The sequence below is a fragment of the Lepus europaeus genome, chromosome 3 (assembly GCF_033115175.1).
Source record: "Lepus europaeus isolate LE1 chromosome 3, mLepTim1.pri, whole genome shotgun sequence".
In the NCBI taxonomy this organism is placed as follows: Eukaryota; Metazoa; Chordata; class Mammalia; order Lagomorpha; family Leporidae; genus Lepus; species Lepus europaeus.
The window spans coordinates 80,595,474-80,621,943 of NC_084829.1; the positions used below are offsets into that span (position 1 = coordinate 80,595,474).

A 26,470-nucleotide genomic window follows, 5' to 3' on the forward strand; every position below is an offset into this window, starting at 1 on the left:
TTTCTGTGTAACTCTGACTTTCAAACAAAGACATAAATCTTTAAAAATAAATAAATAAAGATATGGAAACCATATAAGCACAAGTTAATCATGAAGGAACTATCAATTAGTGTTTTTTACCATTACATCAAGAAATAGTTATTTAATAAATTGGGAAATAAGAATTATCATGATTTTATTGTTTGTAGAATTTAATTTTGAATTGTTATTGTCACATGAAAACTTTTATTTGCCAATTATGAGTTATTATCTGTCACATGAAAATTCCTGATAATTCACCTAAATTAGAAAGTATCTTTGAAAATGATAAGCACTGATTATCAAATTAGATACACACACACACACACACACTATATATATATATATATATATATATATATATATATATATATATATGACAGGCAAAGATAAATCTCAAAAATAGCATGTATTGTTCACACAAAAATATTGAATCTTGGGGCCAGTGCTGTGGTATATGGACGAGTAAAGCTACCGCCTGCAGTGCTGGCACCCCATATGGATGCCAGTTCTAGTCCCAGCTGGTCAACTTCCAATCCAGCTCTCTGCTGTGACCTGGGAAAGCAGTAAAGGATGGCCCAAAGACCCCTGAATCAGCGTGGGAAACCTGGAAGAAGTTCCTGGCTCCTGGCTTCGGATCTTCCCAGTTCCAGCCATTGTGGCCATTTGGAGAGTGAACCAGCAAATGGAAGACCTTTCTCTCTCTCTCTCTCTGCTGCTGCTCCTTTCTGTAACTCTGCCTTTCAAATAAATAAATAAATATTTTTTTTTGAAAAATTGAATCTCCTAAATGTGAGGTAGACATACTTCCCCAATTGCCATGATTAAATCTGCTGTGGAATGATGCACATTTGAATGTAAGCAAAAAGTAATGCTTAGAATCAAACATAAATTATTATCAATGTTTCTCTTAGGCTTGTTTTTTATTTTTTATTTTGGTTACATCTACTGCTAATCTTACCATGACTAAAGAGCTCTTCTCTAAGGTCATCCAGCAAGCACTGTAATTAAAATGCCATTAGGTTGTCGAGCATACACCAAATTCCAATTTTTGCACCTATATTCCTTATATAATGTAATGGCATAAGGAGTCAACTGAGCCTTAGACTTCAGTGTGAATTTACTTTCATGAAACTATATTAAAGACGGTAAATGTCTTAGGGTAATGTAAACTACCACTTTAAAATCTACCTGCTTTAAGAGCTGTACATGTTTTGAAGACAAAAAGAAATAAAAACACGGCTTATACACTCATTAAAAAACATTTATTTAATGTGCACAGACAAAATAATGTACTTCATATGTACAAAATATATACCACATATTGTGATTCCTCTCCTATAAGAATCAAAATCAAGGAGTAAGAAAATATGCATTTTAGTTAATACAAAATGATATGGTACAAATACATAAAAACAGAGGGATTAAGTAATAATAGGACTAAGATAATTAGAAAAGGCTTCCCTAGAGAGATCACTATTAAATCAACTAACGACATTTTAATTGCAGGAATAGCACACAGAAAGAAAGAATTAAGTAAGAGACTCAGCAAGTATATTTTAAAAGGAAGTCTAAATCTGGTAACTTGTAAGATAAATTTGCAGAAGATAGTAAACCTACCTGGCAGACATAATAGGAAAGAATATACTATAAATACTTGGATAACAGAGAGGTAACGTGAAGAAAATGCTTATCAATGATGACATCTCTTTCATACCTACAGACAGGACAGTCTATCACAATGTGTAGAAAACCAAAGAGAATGGTGCAGAAGGTCTCTTAGTATGACTGAAGAAGATGTAACACAGCCACATAGGCTGGGCTATCATTGGAAATTAAGATCTATTTGTGTCTCTCTGGCGCCATTTCTCTCTCTCTCTCTCTCTCTCTCTCTCTCTCACACACACACACACACACACACACATAAAATCAAATCCTAAGCAAACTTAAAGGCCTAGAGATCTTGTGTGTATGGCATATTAGCAGATCCCACAGCTAGGGTTTCAGTGGTACACATCAGGAAACTTGTTTCCACGAGGTGCCACGCAAATGTCTTAGTACTGATAAGGAGGAGGAAAGTTCATTCTGATGACTGTCCCAGCCAGAACTAGATTTTGAATCCAGTTTGATATAAGGCCGATAACAAAGTTCAATTATAAATTTAAAAATGTGTTCTTAACATACTAATGCTGCACCTTTCTACCTGTGTTAGAAGATCTTTGTGACTCTATTGTTCTGAAATAGATATTTATCTTCACAGGTAAACGGTAGTCAAAAGTATTTTAATATCATATAGCCTTGATATAAACACAGTATAGGAATAATTACCCTTGCTTAGAAAATACCTGTTCCACCTACTACCTCTTTACAGCCATTCTTGCTCTTGACTTGTGGAAAATCAAACAGGTTATACAAGCTATGTGGTCCTTCTTGTCACCCCATAATTTGGTTATAAATTACAGCATGCAGATAACACATGAAAGTCACAAACTGACTTTACTGTATCGTATTTTACCTTTGCTCTACTGAAAATAGACTTCAACCTACAGAAGAATAAAGTGGATGAAAAAAAAATCAAACTGGCAATTAAATTTATTTTGAAGAAAAAAATAAGTAGGAACTCTTTAAAATTTCATGCTATGTGACCACAAGTACTAAATAATCATAGTTCTGAAAAAGCTGCCAATTACCACATAAATAAAGAAGGAATTCACACTAGGTGTTAAGTTATGAAAGAAATCACAAGTCTTTAAGCCATTAAAAATCACCTCCAACATGACTCGTGAGAAAAAAAAAAAACAACCCTGAGGACAGTTCTTAATGAAAAAGGGTGTCTACTAACAAGACAACCAACATAACTAAACAGAACTCTGTGCTGACTGATGGTGTTTTCAGTGTACTGAATAAATACAAGTGTCAAAAGGCACAAAAGGAACAATCCAGAGACCAACCTGGCTGTAAAATAAGTGTGACTGCTTAACCTAGAGGAGCACAATGACCAACTCTGATGGATTGTTCCCTTTGGGAACCATCTCCAACGTCTGCATTATTTTACCAGTGAAGAAAAATTAAATACAACTGCGATCTGAAGAAAAAAAGAGTCTCTGAACAGGACACCCATTGAATTTACCTTTATTAAAGGACAGGCCTCCAAAAAATTAACTGTTAGAGGACCAAATTTTTTAAAGATTTAAAAAAAAAAAAAAGAAGTGGCTTTACCCCAAGACCATGTCTAAGACACAGCTTCTCCACCAGGCCGTGCAAAGTGTGCAGGCAGTAGCCACGCACCGCGCATTCCCAGACGCTGACCTGTGTCGCTCCAGAAACCGAGAGGCGCTGGAGCGCGCACGGTCGCTGCGATCCAGGCCAGACCAGCAGGGCCACTTCTCTGCTGCACAGCAGCCTCCCGATTGCCACACCGAGTGGAAGCAGTAAGTGGGTGGCACGCTGAGGCTGGCCTGACAGCCTGCCTGCCACCTTCACAAAAACACCCCGTTCACGCGCGTCCCGATACTCCTCGCCTTGCCTGCGCTCTCGTGTTTGGATGCAAGCAGCCCCAAAGTATCATGCACAAGTTACATCTTTCTTGTGCCCCAAGCGGGATGCCAAGGGGCACAGGTACGGGCACCGCCCCGCCATCACGCTCGAGGGCACAGTCCCCCGTCTCTGTGCGGTCCCCACCAGGGATCTAGCAGCCCCCAGCCTCCCCGGGCGGCGTCCTCGGGTGGGCGGGCGGAGGGGCGAGGCCATGTTGCGAGGCCCCGGGTGAGGGGCCTGACCCTGTAGGAGAGAGGCGGCTAGGTTCCCGGGGGGCACCCGGGACTTACCTTGTTGAGGTGGGGGTTCCGCGTCAGCAGGTAGCCGCGCTGGTGGGTGTGGCGGCGGCGAGGGGCTGTGGGCTCCATGGCTGGGTGCGGGTACGGCGGCGGGGGTCGGTCCGCAACGCTGGGCGGCACGCGCGGTGCAGGCGGCGGATGCTGCTGAGGCGCCGGCGCTGAGTGCGGCAGCGGCGGCGGCGGCGGCCGCGCGGGGAAAGGCCCCGCGCTCGGGGGCGGGTGTGGGTGGCGAGAGGGGGTGGACGCGGCGGGAGGAGCCCGCGCGAAGCCGGTGTCCCCAGCAGGGCAGCCGAGAAGCGCTGAGTCATGGCAGATCAGCCGAGGCGGCGTGTGAGGAGGAGGAGGAAGAACGAGGCCCTGGCAAAAACGCCGGTGCCTTGAGAGAGGCGGGCGGCGGGGCCCGACCGCACGAGCCGGCGCCAACGGCTGCCCTCGGCTCCCGGGGCCCCTGCTCGCCCCAGCCTGTCTCTGTGTGTGGCATCCCTAGTGCCGTGCACAGAATGCTCTCATTACCCGAGACCCAGATGTGGGGGGTCAGGTCAGGTTACCCTGGACGGGCGCCCCAGGACCATGGAGAGAGGGTGCGAAACAGGATCAGGCAGAGGGGGGCTGCTGCTCGGACTCCAGGGTGGCTCTGCGATGGGAGCACTCATGAGGTGTAGCTGCTGAGGAGCGACTCCACTGCCAGGAGACTCCGTCTCTCGCTTCTTAGTCTCTATCCACCGACCTCAGCGCGCTGTCCTGGATGCCAGCCATGCCCAGGGGCTGAGGCAGGCAGGAGGGAACCAACCTTGACCCAAAAAGCCTCTGTGGAACTGGGTAAAAGGCCAGAGAGGAGAACTGAGGCCACGACGCCACGACGGTGTCTGTAATTATCCACGGGCTTTTATTCCGAATGCCATTACAGTAAGACACAAGGTGTTACGGTGTCAAGGCCAATGAACAGACCTATTCATCTTGCACAATTTTTTTTCTGGGAGTTGTAGAAGCCAGGGTGTTCAGGAACCGCTGCTGTCCCTGAATAATGATGGGTAACCCAATCTTCCATGGCTTCAGTTTCTTCTTTGGCCAAAGGAGAGGCTCAGAACAAATGATCTTCCAGTGCTGAAATCTTACTCTTGTATTATTGATATTTATACTTGCAGGCCCCAGGACTGGAGGAGTTGTGAGATCAAAGGCAACCCGAAAGAGTGTCTGAGAGCAGTCAATAGCAGCAGACACTGAAGCTTTCTGTGCCCCAATTTCCTCTTCAATAGAGTAGGATGGCTAGTTTCGGCCCTGTGCCTCTCTGAATGTTGATATTAGAGAGGGCAGTGTTGGAGAGTGTCGATTGACTGACACACATTCAGCCCTGGTGTTTCCTTCATTTCTAGTGATGTTACTTTATCAAAATACCTTGACACAGCATATGCTTTGTTGCTCTAAGAGAACTTAACTTCAGAAACTTCCTGGGCCCAGTCTTTAAATTATCTAGAATCAGAATCAGTTGTTTTCAGAGAATGTTTTATTGGCATCACAAAGGTCTTCAAAAGCATTACTTATATTTAAATAACACCTTTCATTGTGAATTCTGTAATCCATGTGTTTACTACATCTGAGAGGAAGGTATACTTTAAAAAACTCACTCTCATGAATTAACTGAGAAATATTACAATTAGAGTGTTTTATGTGAGATAAAAAACAGTTTTAACATGGTGCCAAATTTAAGATAAGGAAAAACAAAAATTTTAGTACAACAGACATTTTTATAATGAAACTCACTGTATATAAATTCAAATATGCTACCTGTCTTTCCTATTTCAGGGATTTATCTACAGCTAGGAAAGCTGATATAAATATGGAGATTAAACCAAAAGAGAGCAGACAGTCCCTTTCCCACAAGCCAGCATTACAAAGGGATTTCAATACTCTGCCAGTGAAGGTAAAGTTCACAGCCTTCATCTATATGTTTACTTTTCTCATGAAAAGAGTTCCAGTCATCTTGAATTACAACAAGATAGGCCTTGCTGAAGGAGCCACATTGTACCTTCTGTAGTTCCAAGGACCCTAAGAAGGAACAGTTTTTATACGTGTGTGTTAGCTAGAATACCAACATTTTCAGACCTTTCTCATCTTTTGTAAGGTTCGGTTTTATTCCCCCAAACATGTAAAGACCCATAGCTAGGGTTTGGGAGAGGGGGACTCTTGCTTTAATTTGCTTTATAAGAATCACTTGCCCACAATTGGTAAAATTAAGAAACCTGTAGGTTTCTCTTAAATAGGTGAAAGTACTGTCAGTCAAAATAAGATTTTTTTTTCCTGCCCAAGTTAAAAATTAGTTTATTTCACAAAAGGTTTTTTGTTTTTTTTTTAAGAGGCAGGTTCTGGTTGTTTTGTTTTGAAGATTTGTTTATTTGAAAGGAAGCATTACAGAGAGGCAAAGGCAGAGAAAATGAGAGAAGTCTTCCATCTGCTGGTTCACTCCCCAAGTGGCCCCAACAGCTGGAGCTGGGGCAATCTGAAACCAGGAGCCAGGATCTTCTTCCAGGTCTTCCATGTGGGTGCAAGGGCCCAAGGACTTGGGCCATCTTCCACTGCTTTCCCAGGCCATAACAGAGAGCTGGATCAGAAGTGAAGCAGCCGAGACTTGAACCGGCGCCTATATGGGATGACAGCACTTCAGGCAGCAACTTTTACCCACCATGGCACAGCACCAGCCCCCACAATAGGGTTTTACAACATAAATTAAAATATGACCTTGGTAAACTCACTGCTCTAATGTCATTAAGAGTGTAAGTAGAGAAAATTCAGAAAATATCTTATCGCCCATACAGCAATTCAAATGTTTTAGTTTCATAAGAAACAAAAATAGGAAACAAAAGATGTAGGTATATGACAGTTTTTAATGTTAAACAGATGATCCTGTATTTTCTTGCACATAAAACACATTACTATGTCTTTGAAAATCTGTTTTTTACATTGCTGCACATCTCAGTTTGGACACCAAATTTTTATTAGAATCACTTGATATGTACCTGGATTTTATAAACTTTACAGTTGCAGTAGTAGATTCATGCACTCACATTGCCAATGTACTTTAAAGTTTGCTAATAACTAAATTGAGTATAAATTTTATATTTAGATTACAACCAGATAAAAGTAAAAAATTGAGTGCCTCAACTTACATGGCCGTATTTCAAGTGTCTAATAATTACATTTGGCCAGTGGCTGCCCAATTGGAAAGCATAATCTCATGTAAAGTATATGGATCCTTAATTAAATATTTTTGTGAGTGAAGATCTAACATAGTATATATAATATTCACACAGGAATTGTTAAATTACTTGCAGAGTAACTCAAATTATACTATTTCCATTAAATATGAGTGCTTCAAAAATGTTTATGGAAAATGGCATTAAAAGATAAGTTTATATTGGTGCAAGATAATTTTGAAATCCATACATTGGTTTTCATAATATACATTTCCATGAACTTTTGGAAGACTCCTTGTATATATGGATTCCAAAATTTTTGCTTCAAAGTAAACACCTTTAATTTCATTTTCCCCACAAACTTTGTGAAGCACCCTTGCGTAACTATAGCTACAGAACCATGCAGCATCTTGAGTTTCTTTACATAGCCTTGATTCCTTGCTTGTCAGATAATCAAACTTGTTTTCATTCCTCAAACTATTAAAAGTTCATGCTTATAGGCCAGCGCTGTGGCATAGTGAGTAAAGCCGCCGCCTGCAGTGCTGGCATACCATATGGGCACCAGTTCAAGTCCCGGCTGCTCCACTTCCGATCCAGCTCTCTGCTATGGTCTGGGAAAGCAGTGGAAGATGGCCCAAGTCCTTGGGCCCCTGCACCCACATGAGAGACTGGAAGAATCTCCTGGCTCCTGGCTTCTGGCTTACGATCAGTGTGATGCAGCTCAGCTCCAGCCGTTGCAGCCAACAGGGGAGTGACCCAGCAGATCGGAAGACCTCTTCCTCTCTATCTTGCCTTCTCTCTTTGTGTAACTCTGACTTTCAAATAAATAAATAATCTTAAAAAAAAAAGTTCATGCTTATAGCAGATTTGTCCCCACTGGGGATGTTATCAGAAATACTACACCAACTTTGAAGGGGAACTCACTCATTTAGCCAAGTGATGGCTGGTGCATAATCAAGGAGACATTGAAAGTAGTAATTTAGAATATGGCATCTAAAGTCAGACGTCCTGGTCTCCTCTTCCAGGTTTGCCACGCCCAACTTGTGTGCCCTTGTCAAATGACTAACCTCTGTCTGTCTCCTCAGATCATTGTTCCTTAGCATTATTATCTAGTAGGGTTTATGAATGTTTACCAAAGGAAAACAAGATAAGCAGGGACATTGTTCTATATATTTAAACTTTTTAGAAAAAAGCAGTATCCAATATTAGAAGAATCTAAATGTTCTAAATATAAATTCTACTTATAATTTGAGCAATCAGAGGTTTTGGCATTAGAAAGTAGAATTCTTCTGTTTTTGACTCTTACAAAATAAATAATTTCTGAAATTACTTGTTTTTGTTTAATGTTTTTAAATTGGGGAGTAACAATACGTGTTATATAAGTAAATCCATGTAAGTTTTTTTTTATTTTTGTTTTGATTTTTCCCAGATACCACCACAGTGTAGCTTCTATAATAAATCATTTATCCACACAGATCAGGGGTCAGTTATCTATGTACTATGCACTAAACGTTGCCACTCTCACTGCCTGTTGTACTATATACTAGACATTCCAACATCTTTTCTAGGTTGAAGAGTGGTAAAGCTAATAGGATTTTCCAAGAAGCAAGGAAATTATATCACCCCAAAATTTGGAAACATTTTTAGGTAAGAAACATATTATCTCAAATTATGGCAGTATAAAAGTTACAATCATTCCATTGTGTCTCATGGTTTCTGTGCATTCAGAATTCGGGCAGAGGTCGACTGGTTAGTTCTGGCCCAGAGTTTCTCATGTGGTTGTAGAAACAGTGCCTGGAACTGGGGGGGAGGTAGCTAGTTACAATAGCTGGAACTATGCAGTCAACCCCCACCCCACGCCCCATCTCTGTGTCTCTCTTCTTGTGATCTTAAACTCTCCCTATATGTGGGCTCTCACTGTGGGCTAGCCTGAGATTCTCAAGGCAGTCAAACTGCTTACATTGAACCCAAAGACTTCCAGAGCAAGTTTTCCAAGAAATAGGTAGAAAGTGCTTTTCCTCTGGGTGGCCCAGACGTGGAAGTCCCATATTGTCACTTTCTCATGTTTTCTCTTTTCACATTATTTATTTGAAAGGAATGGAAGGAGAAAGAGAGAGAGAGAGATTGGTTGACAGAGGGAGAGAGATCTACCCTCTGTGGATTCACTCCTCACATGCCTGAAACAGGCTGGGCCAGGCTGGGCCAGGCCAAACCCAGGAGCCCAGAACTAAATCCAGATCTCTCATGTAGCTAGCAGGGACCCAAGTGCTTGAGCCAACACTGCTTCCTCTCAGGTGTGCATTAGCAGGAACCTGGAAGCTGGAATCACAAGGAAAGCTGGCCCTATAACCCAGGCATTGCAGTCTCAGATGTGGGTATCCCAAGCAGCATCTTAACAGCTGCACAAAAACACTAGCCCGTTCCATAGTCTCATGATGTCATGATAGAAACTGTAACAGAAGTCTGTCTCATTGGGAGAGGTATGAAAGTCACATAGCATTATGGTTAACTTCTTGGAATTGTACCTATGAAATACATAAAATCTCTTCTCTTTTTATTAACACAAATTTTTAAAAAACAAAAAAGTTTTGCCTTATGTAGGAAAACTGTTATAAAGATCAGTCTTCTACATAATATAGTGTCACTAAGAGTTCCCAGATTCAAATCTAGACTATATGGGTATCCTTGAAATATATATTTCCCTTGGGCTTTAATTTCTACATTTGTAAAATCAAGATTATAATAGTGCTTAGTTCACACCTTTCTTTTGAAAATTAAATGAAATAAGGTAAAGTATTTAATGTATTCCCTTACTCTGTCAGCTGCTTTAAGAGTTCTATAGAGCTTGAGTCCTTACAAATTAGCTTATTAGAATATAAATTCCATGAAAGGAGGAACATTCTCAAATTTATAAACTATGATAATTTAAGTATTCATTCAATCTCTTGAATAACTATTAGATATGAAAAATTCATAGTAAAATTTGCTTATGTTACAGATTCCAATCTCATGACAATCCATGATTTTATTTACCAAATAAAATATGCTGTGAATTATTGTAAAAAAAATACAAATAGCAAGAAAAAAACGTTAATCACTCTTATCTTTTTAGATTCTGCTAAAGGCTAAGGTTGAGCATGCAAAACACATTGGAAAAAGCTGGCTTTGAAATGATGTTATAAAAAAATACAAAATTGAGGATGAAGAATAATTTCCAGATAGGGTATTCAATACCTGATAAAGCAGAGGAAGATGGCCCACGTCCTGGGGCCCTAAATGCATGTGGAGTTCCAGGCCCAAGACTTTAGCTTGGCCTAGCCCTGGCCTTGGGGCCATTTGGGGAGTGAGCCAGCAGATGAAAATCACTCTCTTTCCCTCTTTTTCTGTGACTCTGCCTTTCAAATAAATAAATCTCTAAATAGGAAAAAAATAGCAATTCCTAGAAAAATCTATGCTAGCACACAGCCAGAATAGTAAATGAACCATAATGCACCATGCTATAATATCTTAACTATCTGAAATGGCTAAGAGATGATTAAATTAGGCTAGTTTCATAGAGTGTTAGCAAGGTAAAATTAAAAAAGTGTATATTCGGAAAACAGCCATTTGAACTGGTTGGAACCATACAGTTATTCAGCTCTTGTAAGAATACCGTTTTAAAACTAATGCTAGACACTGAACACTGGATACAGAAATTTTTAAAATTTGTAAAAAATTACTCCAAAGCTACTGACTCTTTGTTTCATTTTGCAGTTCTCTAATGTTTGAAGTTCATACAGTGTATATATTACTTTCAGGATGAACATCTGGCCAAGCATAAAGCTACCAGTTGGCATCCCTGAGTCCCATATCGCTTTGAGTCCCAGCTTTGCTTCCCATTCCAGCTTCCTACTAACGTGTATCCTGGGACCTTGCTCATATAGACCCTGCTAATGGAGAACCCAGATGAAGCTCAAATGCTTAGGTTCCTGCCACCCATGTGGAAGTTCCCTATTCCTGGCTTCAGCTCAGACAAGCCCCTATTTTTTTGGCATTTGGAGAATAAACCAGCAGATAGGAGCTCTCTCTGTGTCACTGTTTCTCATAAATAAATAAATATTAATTTTATATACAGAGAAAAACACTTAAAAATTTGAGGGGAGTGGCATTGTGATGTAGCAGGTAAAGCCACTTCCTACAGTGCTGGCATCCCATATGGGCACTGGTTCGGGTCCCAGCTGCTTCATTTCCATTCTAGCTCCCTGCTAGTGGCCTGGGAAAAGCAGTGGAATATGGCCCAAGTCTTTGGGCCCTTACCACTCATGTGGGAGACCTGGATGGATCTCCTGGCTCCTGGCTTCAGCCTGGCCCAGTGCTGGCAATTGCTGCCATCTAGGGAGTGAACCAGCGGATAGAAGATCTCTTCCCCCCTCCCCAACCTTTTCCCACTCCCTCTGTCCCTACCTCCTTTTTGCCGACTTTCAAAATATATAAATAAATCATTTTTTTAAATGTTAAAAATTTGGAGGTACAGGTATTTGACTTAGCGGTTAGGCTATCACTTGTGCTGCCCCATTCCATATCCGAATACCTGGATTGAAGGCCTGGCTCTGTGCCTACTTCCAGTTTCCTGTTCATGTACATGTGGGAGGCAGCAGGAAATAGCTCAAAAGTGGGGTTTTGGCCGGCGCTGTGGCTCAATAGGCTAATCCTCCGCCTGTGGTGCCGGCATCCCATATGGGCGCTGGGTTCTAGTCCCGGTTGCCCCTCTTTCAGTCCAGCTCTCTGCTGTGGCCCAGGAGGGCAGTAGAGGATGGCCCAAGTCCTTGGGCCCTGCACCCACATGGGAGACCAGGAGAAGCACCTGGCTCCTGGCTTCGGATCAGCGCGGTGCGCCAGATCAGCACGGTGCACCAGCTACAGCGTGCCGGCCGCAGTAGCCATTGTGGGGTGAACCAACGGATAAAGGAAGACCTTTCTCTCTGTCTCTCTCTCTCTCACTGTCTAACTCTGCCTGTCAAAAAAAAAAAAAAAAAGTGGGGTTTGTGCAACCTACATGGGATACATGGATTGACGTGAGGTCTCTTCTCCTGGCTTCAGTTCTAGCTGGGGTGTTGTTGAATGCATTTTGGAAGTGAACCAGTTGATGGGAGCTCTGTCTCTTTCTGTTTCTCTGCTTCTAAAATAAAAATAACAAATTTTAATTGGATTCTATCCAAGGAGAATGAGATAATCAAAGGTATACATAAAAGCACTTCAAAAAAGTTTATGAAATGATGAAAGATAAGTCTAGGGGGCTGGCGCTGTGGGGTAGTAGACCAAACCTCTATCTTTGGCACCGGCATCCCATATGGGCATCTGTCATGTCCAGGGTGCTCCTCTTCATATCGAGCTCTCTGCTTGTGGCCTGGGAAAGCAGTAGAGGATGGCCCAAATGCTTGGGCCCCTGCACCCACATGGGGGACCCAGAAGACCTTTCTCTCTGTCTCTCTATCTATAGCTCTACCTCTCAAAGAAATAAATAAAATCTTTAAAAAAGAGAGAGAGGTCTATTTTGGTCTAAAAATTTTTGAAATTCACACATACTTTTTAAATAATATTTCCATGAACTCTTTGAAGATCCCCATATGCAGGAATTTCAAAAATCTTGCCCCAAAATTTATCTTTTAATCCCATTTTCTATGAACTTTGTAAAGTACCCACATACTGTAAAATTTTAGCAGTCACAATTCCTTTCTTTTGTTCCAAAATAATTTAAAATGGTGATTTGGCATCTGTTTCATTACCTCCTGCAGTATGGATACCTTAAAACCTCTGACTACTTGCCAGTAGGTACTGAAGCCAACTATATCATGCAACTTTGAGATGGGGAGGATAAGTTTCAAAATACCTTACTCTGCCAAACACCTGTGCAGATCCACCCTACTCTCCTTACTTTGAAAAAGCCAGACTAAAAACAAACACAAAAATGATCTAATGATAACAAAGTGTTTTTAAAAATAACTTGATTGGATTTACCATTAAACCCAGACTCAAAAAAAGGTTATCATGTGGCTTCGTTAACTATCTTATTTTTTAAATACAACATGATGATTAATACTAATTCTCCAAATGACAATATAAAACAGCTTTTTACTTCATATCAATCTACATATTTTGAATAGTTTTTTGTTACATTTAGAGGAAATGTGCATTAAGTATGATTAGTTTTCAGATAAAAAATAATGAGTCAAAAAACTAATTTTTCCATGGAACAAGTAACTAATTATTGCTTTAAATTGATATTCATTTATAATACTGGATTAAATTATTTGCCTTCTTATTTCAAGCATGCTATAAAAATTAATCAAAAACTCACATACACAAAAGAGCCTTATTAAGTTGCTCTATTTAATTTGAATAGTCTTAAGAGAGAATAGTCTTTGTTTTTGAAGTGAACTCACAACACATAAACTTTGCAATCGCAGAGTCCCTGGGCTGTATCTGGTGGTTAGCACCCAGTGACCTGCCAGAAATACAACTAAGACAGCATTAAGCAGCAGCTATCAATCTGTAATGTCACCAGAAACTTGGCATTTCAAATCCAGTTCTAAGCTGAAGCTCCTAACGTAATGGCAGAGCTCCAGACCTTCTGGTTTGTGGGAGAGGGAGAATATGTGCATGAAAGGTTGTACTCAGGAGAGTTATACAAGGGATTCATTCATAATAGATGAGGAGACCTGGTAGAAAGCACGTAGGCCAGGGTGCACATGGGGAGTGTTAACATAAATTTTGCCATAGCAAAAACATCAGGGCCAAACCATTATCCTGAAGGTATGATCCAGGTTCTGAACTAAAACTAGGGTCTCTGGGGAGGAGAAAAAACATCATACAGGTTTGGTAGAAAAGAAATTAAGTTACTCTGGGGTTTAGACAATAAATAGGCTTTTTTTTTTCCCCCACACAAATCCACTTAAGCATTCAAGATTTCCAAAGTAGAGTGGAATTTATATTGACATGGGAAACTTTATATGTAATTGCTTATTTCCAGGCTTTCCATATTTAAATTTGGAGATACAGATTCTGTACTAAAACCATCTGCCAAAACCTGGGAACAAGTAGGTGGTTGCTTGCCCTGAGCTTCCCCTACCCTCGTCTTCCCACCCCTGCTGTTTATCATCTGAGGCTGATGCAGCAGAACAAAAGGATCCTCAGTACACTTTCCCCTCCCTTCACTGTAGAGTTCCTCTGTCCTGCAGTTCAGTCAGGCTGTGGAGAGAGCTGAAACCATTATGCTCCACCATGGCCTTGGTATCTGGAGGATAAGGACAAGACAAGCATTAAGTTTTATTCAGTAAACCATAACTGCGCAGAGATAATGAATAACCCCATATACACTCTCTCTGCATTCCTTAACTTTCCTTTCGTCATACTTCACTAAGGCACTGTTGATGCAATGGAAAAAAACAAGGAACAGGAGATAAAAAGACTATGCTGAGCAGAAAAGGGTGGGAGCTTCCACAACACAAAAAAAGTTTCAGCAAAGCTGTAAAAGTCATGTTAACAAAAGTAACATAGTTATCAAAGTGCTTTCAAGGCCTTGAAATTAAGTTCAGTTTGCTAGAGAATAAATGTTTGAAAGTTTTACCAGTCAAACCCCAGAGACTTTGCTTCATACTTTTGATTTGTTTGCACTATCTACAGGAAACTAATAGTTGACTATAGAAAATATATTATGTTGCTGAATACAAATATTAAATCATCTGGACACCATTATATATAGTTTTTCTGGCAATTCTTCTAATAAAATCTCTTGAAGAGACACTATTTATATCTTTGATTTTAACCATATTGTCCTCCAAGAGATATATTTTCTTCATAAGTGGACCCGCACAACTGAAAAAGTAAAAGCACATAAAAAATTCAGATGAATTTAGAAACTTATAGCAGTTTCTAAACAATTAAAGAACACCGGGGGGAGGGGAACAGTATTTTAATTCTCCTACCTAAGGATCCCACTTTTTCATACAGCCTGCTCCCATTGCCCTCACCTCAATGAAAATTAAGCATCATAATTTTCCCAAAATTAGCTGCTTTTAACTCTGTAGCAAACACTTAGGGAATTGCCCCAGTGATACAATTTATGTGAATTTAAATCCCTGTTGTCTCTTACTTCTACATATGACAGTCTTTCTAGTCTACACATTCTTATAGAAGGAAGAACACTTAACAAACCCCATCAAAAATTGAAATCTCCCTAAAGAAATTCCTTTTAGAAATATGTAAGCAAATATCCTACCACATGTCAATTATTTCAAAACCATTTGTATTTGCCTGTTTGTCTCTATATATAACAAAATGCTTGAAGTGGGGCACTTATAAAGAAAAGAAGTTTATTTAGCTTATAGTTTTAGAGACTAGCCCTAAATATGGTAGCCTTATCTATTCAGCCTCCAGCGACTCTATGTGTGGCTGTGTCACACATAAAGGAAATGGAAAGGGAATCTGCCACATGCAGAAGTGGCCAAGTATGTGGGGTGGCCTCACTTTGTAACAACCCACTCTTTGTGGACTATCTTGCTTTGGTAAACCAGTACTAATCCCTTCTAAGGGCAGCACTGCCAGTGTCCTAATGATCTTGTATTAGGCCTCAGCTCTTAGAGTCTACCAGCTCAACACTACCATACTGAGTACCAAGCCTCTAGCACACGACCCTTTGGGGGGATAATCCAAATCCTAACCATAGAACCATTAATAATTATAGCAGATACAGGGCAGGCATTTGGTCCAATGGTTAGGATCCTGCTTGGGACACCCATATCCTATATTTGAGTCCAGGCTTTGCTTTGATTCCAGCTTCTTGCTAACCATAGGACACCATAGGAGGCAGTAGTTGATGGATTAAGCACTAGAGACTTGTCATCCTTGTGGGAGACCCAGACTGACTTCTTGGCTCCTGGTTTTGGCCTGGCACAGTCCCAGCTGTTATGGCTATTTGGGAGCCCAGAGACTTGAACCATCATCTAGTGCTTGCTAGGATGCTTTGGCAGGAAGTTTGAGGGGAAGCAGTGAAACGGAGACTCAAACTGGCACTCTGACAGGATATGCAGGTATCCCAAGTGGTAGCTTAACTGACTGTACCATAACGCTGGCCCCGTTTTCATGACATTTAAGTTTCAACATCAATTTTCTTAGCAACAAATATGGTAGTTCTTTAAAAAAAAAACTTTCAAATTATGTTTTTATTTATGTGAGAGACAGAGAACTTCATCTGTGGTTCACTCTTAAAATGCCCCCAACAGCTGGGGCTGGGCTGTGCTGAAGCTGAGACCCAGGAACTCAATCCAAGACTCCAGTGTGGATGGTAGGGACTCAGTTATTTGAGCCATCACCACTGCTTCCTAGAGTATACATTTACGGGAAGGTGGAGCCAGGAGATGGAGCCTGGAATAGAACCCAGATACTCCAATGTAAGATGTGGGTATTTTAACTGCTAGTAGTTAACTGCTAGTTCTTGATGTATTAGTTATCTAATACATGTGTAGAATTCAAACCTTGGTGGCTTAAAATAATTTTTTTTAATTTTCACAATTTTTGTAGGTCAAGAGTCCAGAGAGGCCTTTTGTAGGTCAAGGTAGGCCTTGACCCTAGCCTACCTAGCTCTGGGTCTCTCTCAAAGCCACTGTCAAGGTGACAGCCAGGTCTGCCTTCATCTGAAGGCTTTACTAGTGGGGGTTCAGATTTGAGGCTCACTCACTGTGAGCTCACTTTTGCCATATTCTGTTGCTTAGAAGAAAGTCACAATGTTTAATCCTCATTCAAGGGGAGGAGGTGGTACAAAATGTGTAAATACCAGGAAACAGAGATTCAGAGAATGCTGACTGCATCATAGCTCCAGAACTTTTGCAGACCATCACAGATATCATTTCCAAATGTTGATGGGTTTTATTTTGATAAAACATGATCTGTTTCATATTCTGAAAATAATTTTTGGAAATACTTTCTTATAAACATTTAAAAATAAATGCCAAGTTAATGATGTATGTGAACTCTCCTAAAACAATTTTTTTGGCTAAACAAAATTAAAGAAAATAATGAGGAAAAATCAAATATATTTTATCAAAAGACATTTCAGTTTTGTACTGGATAATATTATAGGATTAGCTTCTTCAGCACATGTATAATTCAATAGCTCTCATTTTACAAATAAATTAAGACAAAAACACCTAAAGATGGACATTGAAATTATTTCAAAAAATCATCAAACTCTAAGGAAAAAAAGTATAGTGAATTCTTTCCGATTATTGCCCTTTCTCCATTGGGTCAAGTGTTCTCCAGATATTTTTGTAAATTTACTGATGTCATAACTTTATGTATATGATGTGGGTTTTTTCTTTAGAGTTAATAGTTTTCATGAGATTCACAAGAGATCATGAACCATTGCTCTGGGCAAAAAGAATTTAGGAACTAAATTCTCATACAGAGTCTCAAGAATTTGCTTCATGTAGCCACTGGGATCTCACTCACAGAGATCATTCATTTAGGTCTTTTTTTTTCTTTTCCATGATATCTTGGCTTTCCATGCCTGCTATACTCTCATGGGCTCTTCCACCAGATCCGAATGCCTTGAGGGCTGATTCTGAGGCCAGAGTGTTGTTTAGGACATCTGCCATTCTATGAGTCTGCTGTGTATCCCACTTACCATGTTGATCTTTCTCTCCCTTTTTGATTCTATCAGTTAGTATTAGCAGATACTTGTCTTGCTTGTGTGATCTCTTTGACTCTTAGACCTATCAGAGCTATCAATTGTGAGCTGAAATTGATCACTTGGACTAGTGCGATGGCATTGGTACATGCCATCTTGATGGGATTGTGTTGGAATCCCCTGGCACATTTCTAACTCCACCATTTGCGGCCAGTCCGATTGAGCATGTTCCAAATTGTTCATCTCCTCCCTCTCTTTTTCCACTCTTAGATTTAACAGGGATCACTTTTCAGTTAAAATTTAAACTCCTAAGAATAATTATGTGTTAATTACTGAGTTCAACCAATAGTGCTAGAACAACAACAACAACAACAAATACTAAAAAGGATAAAGTATTACATTGTACATCTAAAGTCAGGACAGGAGCTGATCAGTTCATTGTTGCTTATAGTGTCCATTTCACTTAACAGGTTTCCCCTTTGGCGCTCAGTTGTCACCGATCAGGGAAAACAAATGAACAGTAGAGGAAAATATATTGAATTTTCCTTTAAATTGCCCATTTCATCAATGCAACTAGTGTTAGACTCCACATTCATTTATCAAATGTTTATAGAGTTTACTACTAGGGGCCAGCCACAGTTGTAGGCAATAGAAATGCAAGGTCTACCTTCAAGGAGCTTACATTCCTGGGGAGAGAGAGCCTGTGAGACAATAGACATGGTAATGTCTGCAATATCCAGTTTAGTAAGTATGGAGAAAATAAGCAGCCTATACCTGAATTATTTGAAGCGTACATCAGTTTATCTTAAATCAGCCCTTTTGATATTGCATAAAACCTTTTAAATAAGTACATTCAGTTCAATAAAGTAAATACTTATTAAGCACCTAGTGTGGGCTAGACACTGTGCTAGATGCTGGGGAGGGGCAGAAGTTGAGCTTGCTGAGAATTTTATTGGCTTAAAGGGTATCCCTTTAGGAATCCCTCTGCACTGGGTTAAAGATTTACCCCCTATGATCACACAGTAAGATGGGCATATCTTTATCGTGCTTTGTTCCAGATTGCATCTGTCTCTTTCCTGTTTGATTGTGAGCTCTGAGAACAAGACCTACATTTCAATCAGTTCGAATCCTTAGCGCTTGGCACATACTGAGAGTAAATGTTTGTTGACCGGCACTTGAGGACTGACTGTGGAGGGATTGTGCATACCCCTAGACACTCTTTAACTTCCCCCTTAAGCAATAAGACATAAATTGGCTAACATCCTGGGCTCTTAGATTTCAATCAGAATCAATGAATGTCACTGACATGAGATCAGCTACAAAATATGTCTTCACCAAGTCCCTGTCCATTCTTCCAAAACTAGTCAGTTTCTTATCAACCATCCATCTCAGCTCTCTCCCACCTCCTTCCTGACCTGAGCCTATGCAACAGCTCCACCCACCCACCCCATTGCACCTTGGCTCTGGCTTACATCAGCAACAGGTAGTGACCTGGTTTTTGCCTGCTTTGCTGTAAAGTTTTAGAAAAAAAAGACACTTAGTAACTTTTGAGCTAATTTTTACAAAAAGAATCAGATTCCACTGTCAGTTCTCCAGGGAACAAAAAGGATAGATAACAATTCAAATTGATTTGAACTTCTCAAGGTCATTGTGTTCTATGTGTATATTGTATTAAGATAATTATATCATGTTACCATTTTTTTTCTGAATAAGGAATAATTCTCTGCCTACACCCAGAAAAATGTTTTTTGTTCGAAATTTCTCTCAAAGGCAAATGTTTTCCCACACTCAGAAATGCATTCTTAGTCCTCTGGCCAAGTTTTATGCCAATATTCAATGTTTTAATTCCAATTCTTCAAGAAGACACTATAATAGAACTCTTTTTGTATTATCTCAAATAACTAATCATTATTTCTATGAATTCTTGGAAAAATTACTTTTAGGCTAAGAAGTAGAAAGAAAAATTCTACCAATCTCATTTTTTAGAATATAGTAAAATGAGAACATAGAATGAAAGGTCTTTATGATTATGCAGCATTATGTTACTGCCATAACATTAATACAACTATTAATATGTTATTATTGCCCATGTCGAGGTAGATTTAAATTAGCAGTCCTAATGATAAATTGACAGGCCCTAAACTGGCCTGGAGAAGTCTCCAAACACAGGGCTCTACCATAGTTTTTATTCATTAAGACTTAGCAACTTTTTGATGAAAATGAAGAAGGTATACTTTTTAAAAGGCATGTGATAGTATTTCTCATAACTTTTCTTCTCAATTATAAAAATAGTTCATGCTTAATATAGGTAGTTTAAAAAACATAGGTGGGATCATTCATTCACAGTAGTGTGGCTTATATTTCTCATGAGAAAATAATTTAACAAGGTTTCAAAGTATTTTTATACTTGTTGGAATGCCCATTTCTTAGGCATACTAACATTTAAGGGGTCTTTAATATATTCACAGAAAATAAATATTATGAAAAAACTAGGCATGGATTTCATTTTTTTGTAATAAAATAAACTTGTACTACATTGTTTTGTTGGTTTTTTTTTTTTTTTTTTTTTTTTTTTTTTTTTGACAGGCAGAGTGGACGGTGAGAGAGAGAGAGAGACGGGGAGAAAGGTCTTCCTTTGCCGTTGGTTCACCCTCCAATGGCCACTGTGGCTGGCGCACTGATCCGAAGCCAGGATCCAGGAGCTTCTCCTGGTCTCCCATGCGGGTGCAGGGCCCAAGCACTTGGCCCATCCTCCACTGCACTCCCGGGCCACAGCGGAGAGCTGGACTGGAAGAGGGGCAACCGGGACACAATCCGGCGCCCCAACCAGGATTAGAACCCGGTGTGCCAGCGCCGCAGGTGGAGGATTAGCCTATTGAGCCAAGGTGCTGGCCATTTGTACTAAGTTTTATAATATGTCTGAAGAGGATCTAGTTTGAGTCACTAAGACGGATATGACATTGGTTTGAAAAAAGTAGCATAAATTCTACTAAAATTGAAGCAAGAGTAAATACCAAATTTGGGGTGAAACTTAGGTAAAAAAGATCATATCATTGATGTGTTAGAAAAATTTATTGCACAATTATTCCAAAGAAATCAGCAGTTTCAAGCGGATTATTCATGTTTAGAAGGTACAAGATGACACTATTTGTGAAGCTAGCAGCAGCAGACCATCTACATCAATTTGCCAGGAAAAACTTCAACTTCTTCTTGACCTAATTGAATAGGACTGACAATTCACAGCAGAAATAATAGCCAACACTACTGACATCTCAACTTACACAATTCTGGTTGAAAAGTGAAAGAAGAGTGAACATTCTGCTCAATGGATATCAAAACTGTTATGCCCAGATCAGCTGCAGACAAAAATAGAGCTTACCATTGAAATTTTAAACAAGAACAATCAACATTGTAAAGAATTGTAACAGAAGATGAAATATGGCTTTACCAGAACAATCCTGAAGATAATGTACAATTGAACAATGGCTACCCAGAAGTAGAAGTGGTACTTTAACAACAACAAAAACAACAACATGGCAACAGCTTTTTGGGATGCTCCAGAGATTTTGTTTCTTGAGTTTCTGGAGGGCCAGAGAATGATAATATCTACTTATTATTAGAGTGTTTTGAGATAGTTCACCAAAGTTGTAGCAGAAAAACACCGAGGAAAGTTGAACCAGAGAATGCTTCCCCACCATGACAATGCTCCTTCTCCTTCCACTCATCAAACAAGGGCAATTTTGTATTTCAATAGGAAACCAGTAGAATAGGAAACCATACCTTACAGTGATGTGGCTCCTTCTGACTTTTTGTTTCTTAATCTTCAAAATATCTTTAAAGGGCATCATTTTTCTTCAGTTAATAATGTCAGAAAAACTGCACTGATGTGGTTAAATAACTGGACTCTCAGTTTTCAGTTTTTTTGTTTTGTTTTTTTTTTGTTTGTTTGTTTTGTATTACTTTAACTTGTTTATTTGGAAGGCAGAGTGAAGAGAGGAAGAAACAAAGAGAAAGAAGTCTTCTTAACACTGGTTCTCTCCCCCACGTGACTGCAACAGCCAGGTCTGAGCTGGGCTGAAGCCAGGAGACAGGACCTCCATCTGGGTCTCCCATGTAGGTGACAGCTATTTTCTGTACTCAGTCATCTTCCACTGCCTTCCCAGGCACATTAGCAGGAAGCTGGATCAGAAGCAGGGTAGCTGGGACTTCTTGAACCACATTCTGCTGGCATCACAAGCAGTGGCTTAATCCCTGACACAATGACTCTCAGTTTTTTAGGGATAGATTAAATGGCTGATACAATCACTTACATAAGTGTCTTGACCTTGCTGATGATTTATTGAGAAATAAAGTTCATATTTAACTCCACTTTCCATGAACTTTTTGAAGGCTCCTCATGTTAGGTAAATTTATGAATGACATGGATATTGAAGGAATAGCTAATATGGTGCAGAATTAAGATTTGTAAACCTTTCACAGACTGGAAGAATTAGGTTGAAGATAACAAGACAAACTATAATAAATGTAAATGTAAAGCCCTGGAACAGAAACAATAGTGCATGCATAGGAATAAAGTAATGTGTCCCAACAGGAGTTCCTATGGAAAAGACTGGGTTCATTTAGCTGATGACGACTTATTCAATATTGAGCTGAGGTCTACAACTGGGCTATCAAGAAAAGATAATGTAAGTTTACATTCCATTAGTGAAGTGCCAAATCTAGATGAACGAAAGAGAGACTCTGAACGGAAGAGAGGCTCATTATATTCTACATGGTTCAAGCTACATCTCAAGTACTGTTTTCAATCTGAGGATAAATTTAATACAATGTTGAAAAAATTGGAGTTTTTCAGTTAGATTTTTTTGTTGTTGTTGACACCACATTATATAAGAAATAGAGGGACTGGCATTGTGGCACAGAGGGTTCAGCCACCACGTGCAATGCTGTCATCCCATATGGGAGTGTAGTTGAGTCCCAGCTTCTCTGCCTCTGATCCAGCTTACTGCAGATGCTTCTAGAAAAGAAGACGATGGTACAATAACATGGACCCCTGACACCTGTGTGTGAGACCTGGGTGGAGTTAAAGGCTCCTAGCTTTGGCCTGGACCAGCTCTGGTCATTATGGCCACATGGGGACTAAACCAATGAATGAGAGATCCCTGTTTCTCCCCACTCTGTCACTTCGCCTTTCAAACAAATAAATAATACTAAAAAGAAAAGGAAAGAGAGAGTTAGAGGAACTAATGATATTCATCTTGGGGAAGAAAAAAACTAAAGGAGATGTTAGCTATCTTCAACATTGAAAAAGGTTTTGGGGGCCTACTCTAGACAGCATAACTAGTACTAGTGGGATGCTATGATTTGAACATTTCCCACAGATTTCATATGTTGGAATGTTGACCCTGAGGCAGCAGTGTCAAGAAGTGGGAACTATGCAGGGTGGCTGGGTCATGGAAGCTCTACCCTCATGAATGGATTAGTCCACCCATGGATTAATGGATTCCCTGTGGGATTGGTTTTGTTATAAAAATGAGCTCTCTCTGGCACATTTGTTCTGTCTCACCATGCAGCAAGAAGTTTCTCACCAGATGCTGAGAAAAAGCTGGCATCTTGGACTTTCCACTCTCCAGAACTGAAGAAATAATTAATTTTTGTATAAATTACCCAGTCTCATGTATTTTGGTATAGCAGCAGCAAACAGGCTAACACAGGGTAGAATAATTTTTATTCAGCTTTCAGTATGACATAGTCTCTGCAACACCTAGTCATCCAGTAACTAATACATGATTTGTTTTATTAGTTTATATAGCTGGAATAATCTAGTCACTGAATTTGTTCTTATAAATTGCATTCATTAATCTGTTGCCTGTAAGTCATCTTCTCACTAGAATATAATTTCCCTGACAGTAATTTCCCTTCAGTGTTGTTTACTGTGATATACAGAACCTTGAATAATCCTTTCATAAATATTTATTGAGGCCGGCGCCGTGTCTCACTAGGCTAATCCTCTGCCTGCGGCGCCAGCACCCTGGGTTCTAGTCCCGGTTGGGGTGCCCGATTCTGTCCCGGTTGCTCCTCTTCCAGTCCAGCTCTCTGCTGTGGCCCGGGAAGCCAGTGGAGGATGGCCCAAGTGCTTGGGCCCTGCACCCGCATGGGAGACCAGGAGAAGCACCTGGCTCCTGGCTTCGGACTGGCGCAGCGTGCCGGCAGTGGCGGCCATTTGGGAAGTGAACCAATGGAAGGAAGACCTTTCTCTCTCTCTCTCTCTCTAACAATGCTTGTCAAAAAATAAATTTAAAAAATATTTATTGAATTAATTAATTTATAGGAAGGCACATTGGGTCTTATCAGGAAAAGAATTTTATTTCTGTGGGGACAAGTGCATAGGAGACTATCAATCACTGAGCATATTTTGCATTAACTAGTTTTATCTTCATTCATATTTGTCATCAGTTATTTTTGAGCACTTCAAAGCCAGAGATAGCCATGGAAAACAGGGCTCAAAAAAGATAAATATCTTTGCTCTAGTCCATACATCTAGAACTGGAGTTGTAGTTCATCTTGTTGATTTCCAAAGCCAGTGGGCTTTCTATTATACCATAAATGGAAAGGAGTTTCATGAAGATGAATTTTCCCATCCTAAGTGAATTTTAAGCCAAGACTAGATGATTATCCATCAGGGTGCTAAATTGTGCAAAATAATGGATTCTTGAATTGAGTGGGATGTTGGACTACATTCAACTCTAAGATTCTGTTATCCCATGACAGAAGCAGCCCATTCATGATAGGAACAGATCTGAAACAGAATTTCTTTATTTTGGAAATAACAAAGAAGAAAGAAAACATTTTCTGAAAGTGTTACTTGGAATCCAGGAATATAAATTTATAAAATTGTTGAGAAATTATCCCTTAATCCTAGTTGGATCATGTAGAAAGTAAACTCAGACGTGCACTATGTTTCAAATGCAATAGTTCCTAAGGTCCATAAATAAAAACTAAAACCAAAACTTTGAAAATATAATTTGGAAAACTTTCAATGAAGAAAGTAAATTGTTCAATGATCTCATAATTGTTCAAGGTGAGTGTCTAAGCAAAACTTACATAATGAACTCTGAAACAGTGTCAGACAATGAAAGTAGCAGATACTGGCAATGTCCCAGGAGTCATTCTTGGAAAGAATTAGTCTGCCTATTACAATATTAATGTTTAAAGGATTAGCTGATATAAGTCACTTGACAATGAAAACAAGTTGTATTTGAGCTACTTATTATTTCATATCTGAAATATAGTTAGAATCATTTTTGTTAAGATCAAATACTGAAGTTTCTTTTTTAAAAGGGATCAATGTAAAACAACAATTCATTAATCAGAAATATTACTTCAGGTGTTTGAAATTCATGACACTTGGGATTGTGGATAGAAAATATTTAGCAAAGATATTACAGAAAATTCCCATTTTACAATGGTTCAACATGATTTTTTTTTTTTGCATTACCATGGTGTGAAAATGATGTAGACTCAGTAGAAATTGTACTTCAAATTTTCAGTGATGATCTTTGCCTGAGCTAGAGATACATGGTGTGACATGCTCTTGTGATGCTGGGTGGCTGTAGTGAGCTGTAGCTCTTGAGTCAACCACATGACCATGAGAGTAAACAATTGACATGCTGTAGTGTACTGGGTTGCTAAGCTATGATGGTCAATAGGTTGGGCGTCTTAAGTGTATTTTCAACTTACAATGGGTTGACTGGGATGCAATTTTGTTGAAAGTCAAGGAGTATCTCTATCTTATGATATAGAGGTGAAATAATAAACCCGGCTTCTAGAACACCATTAAGAGACTAATACTGTGAGATAGTTTTTCTGAAATCTTAAGCATGTCCCAACTCTCCAATTTTTGATTTCATGTTTAAATGCATATAAATAAGGATACTCCTATTAATATTCTTAAAAGTCTATGCTATGGAGGGCTGGCGCTGTGGTGTAGTGGGCTAAAGCATCTACCTACAATGGATGCCAGTTCAAGTCTCAGTTTCTCCTCTTCCAATCCAGCTCTCTGCTATGGCCTGGGAAAGCAGTGGGAGATGGCCCAAGTGCTTGGGCTCTTGCACCCACATGGCAGACCCGGAAGAAGCTCCTGGCTCCTGGCTCCTGGCTTCGGATCAGCCCAGCTCTGGCCGTTTGCAGCCATTTGGGGAGTGAACCAACGGACGGAAGACCTTTCTCTGTGTCTCTCCCTCTCACTTTCTGTAATTCTACCTCTCAAATAAATAAATATTTAAGAAAAAAAAGTCTATGCTGAGTTCAGTAACTATTCATGTGAAATTAATATGCTTCAGATCAGCCCAGCTCCAGTGTTGTAGCCATTTGAGGAGTGAACCATGAGATGGAAGGAGGGAAGTCCCTCCCTCTCTCTATCTGTAACTCTACGTCTCAAATAAATAAAATCTTTTTTACAGCTTTTGTTTATTTGTTGATTTATTTATTTGTCAAAGTTATACACAGTGAGAGAGAGAGAGAGAGAGAGAGAGAGAGAGAGAAAGGTATTCGTTCCGTTGGTTCACTCCCCAAATGGCCGTTACAGCTGGCAGTGCGCCGATCCAAAGCCAGGAGCCAGGTGCTTCCTCCTGGTCTCCCGTGCAGGTGCAGGGGCCCAAGCACTTGGGCCATCCTCCACTGCCTTCCTGGGCCACAGCAGAGAGCTGGACTGGAAGAGGAGCAGCCGGGACTAGAACCTGGTGCCCATATGAGATGCTGGCACC

The 26,470-nt window shown here is 39.9% G+C and overlaps 2 protein-coding genes across 2 annotated transcripts in view; one reads left to right on the forward strand and one right to left on the reverse strand.

Annotated features, from left to right (window-relative positions):
- The window catches only part of ME1 (malic enzyme 1), a 239,696-nt gene extending 235,717 nt beyond the window's left edge, over window positions 1–3,979 (reverse strand). Inside the window, exon 1 of the mRNA XM_062186425.1 lies at window positions 3,846–3,979. Within this exon, the coding sequence (XP_062042409.1) occupies window positions 3,846–3,923 (78 nt within the window). The 5' untranslated portion in view covers window positions 3,924–3,979. The remainder of the gene's footprint in view (window positions 1–3,845) is intronic.
- A 4,692-nt stretch (window positions 3,980–8,671) lies between these two features.
- The window catches only part of PRSS35 (serine protease 35), a 79,650-nt gene continuing 61,851 nt past the window's right edge, over window positions 8,672–26,470 (forward strand). The window contains exon 1 of the mRNA XM_062187592.1: window positions 8,672–8,692. The gene's annotated coding sequence lies outside the window, so the exon portion shown is untranslated. The remainder of the gene's footprint in view (window positions 8,693–26,470) is intronic.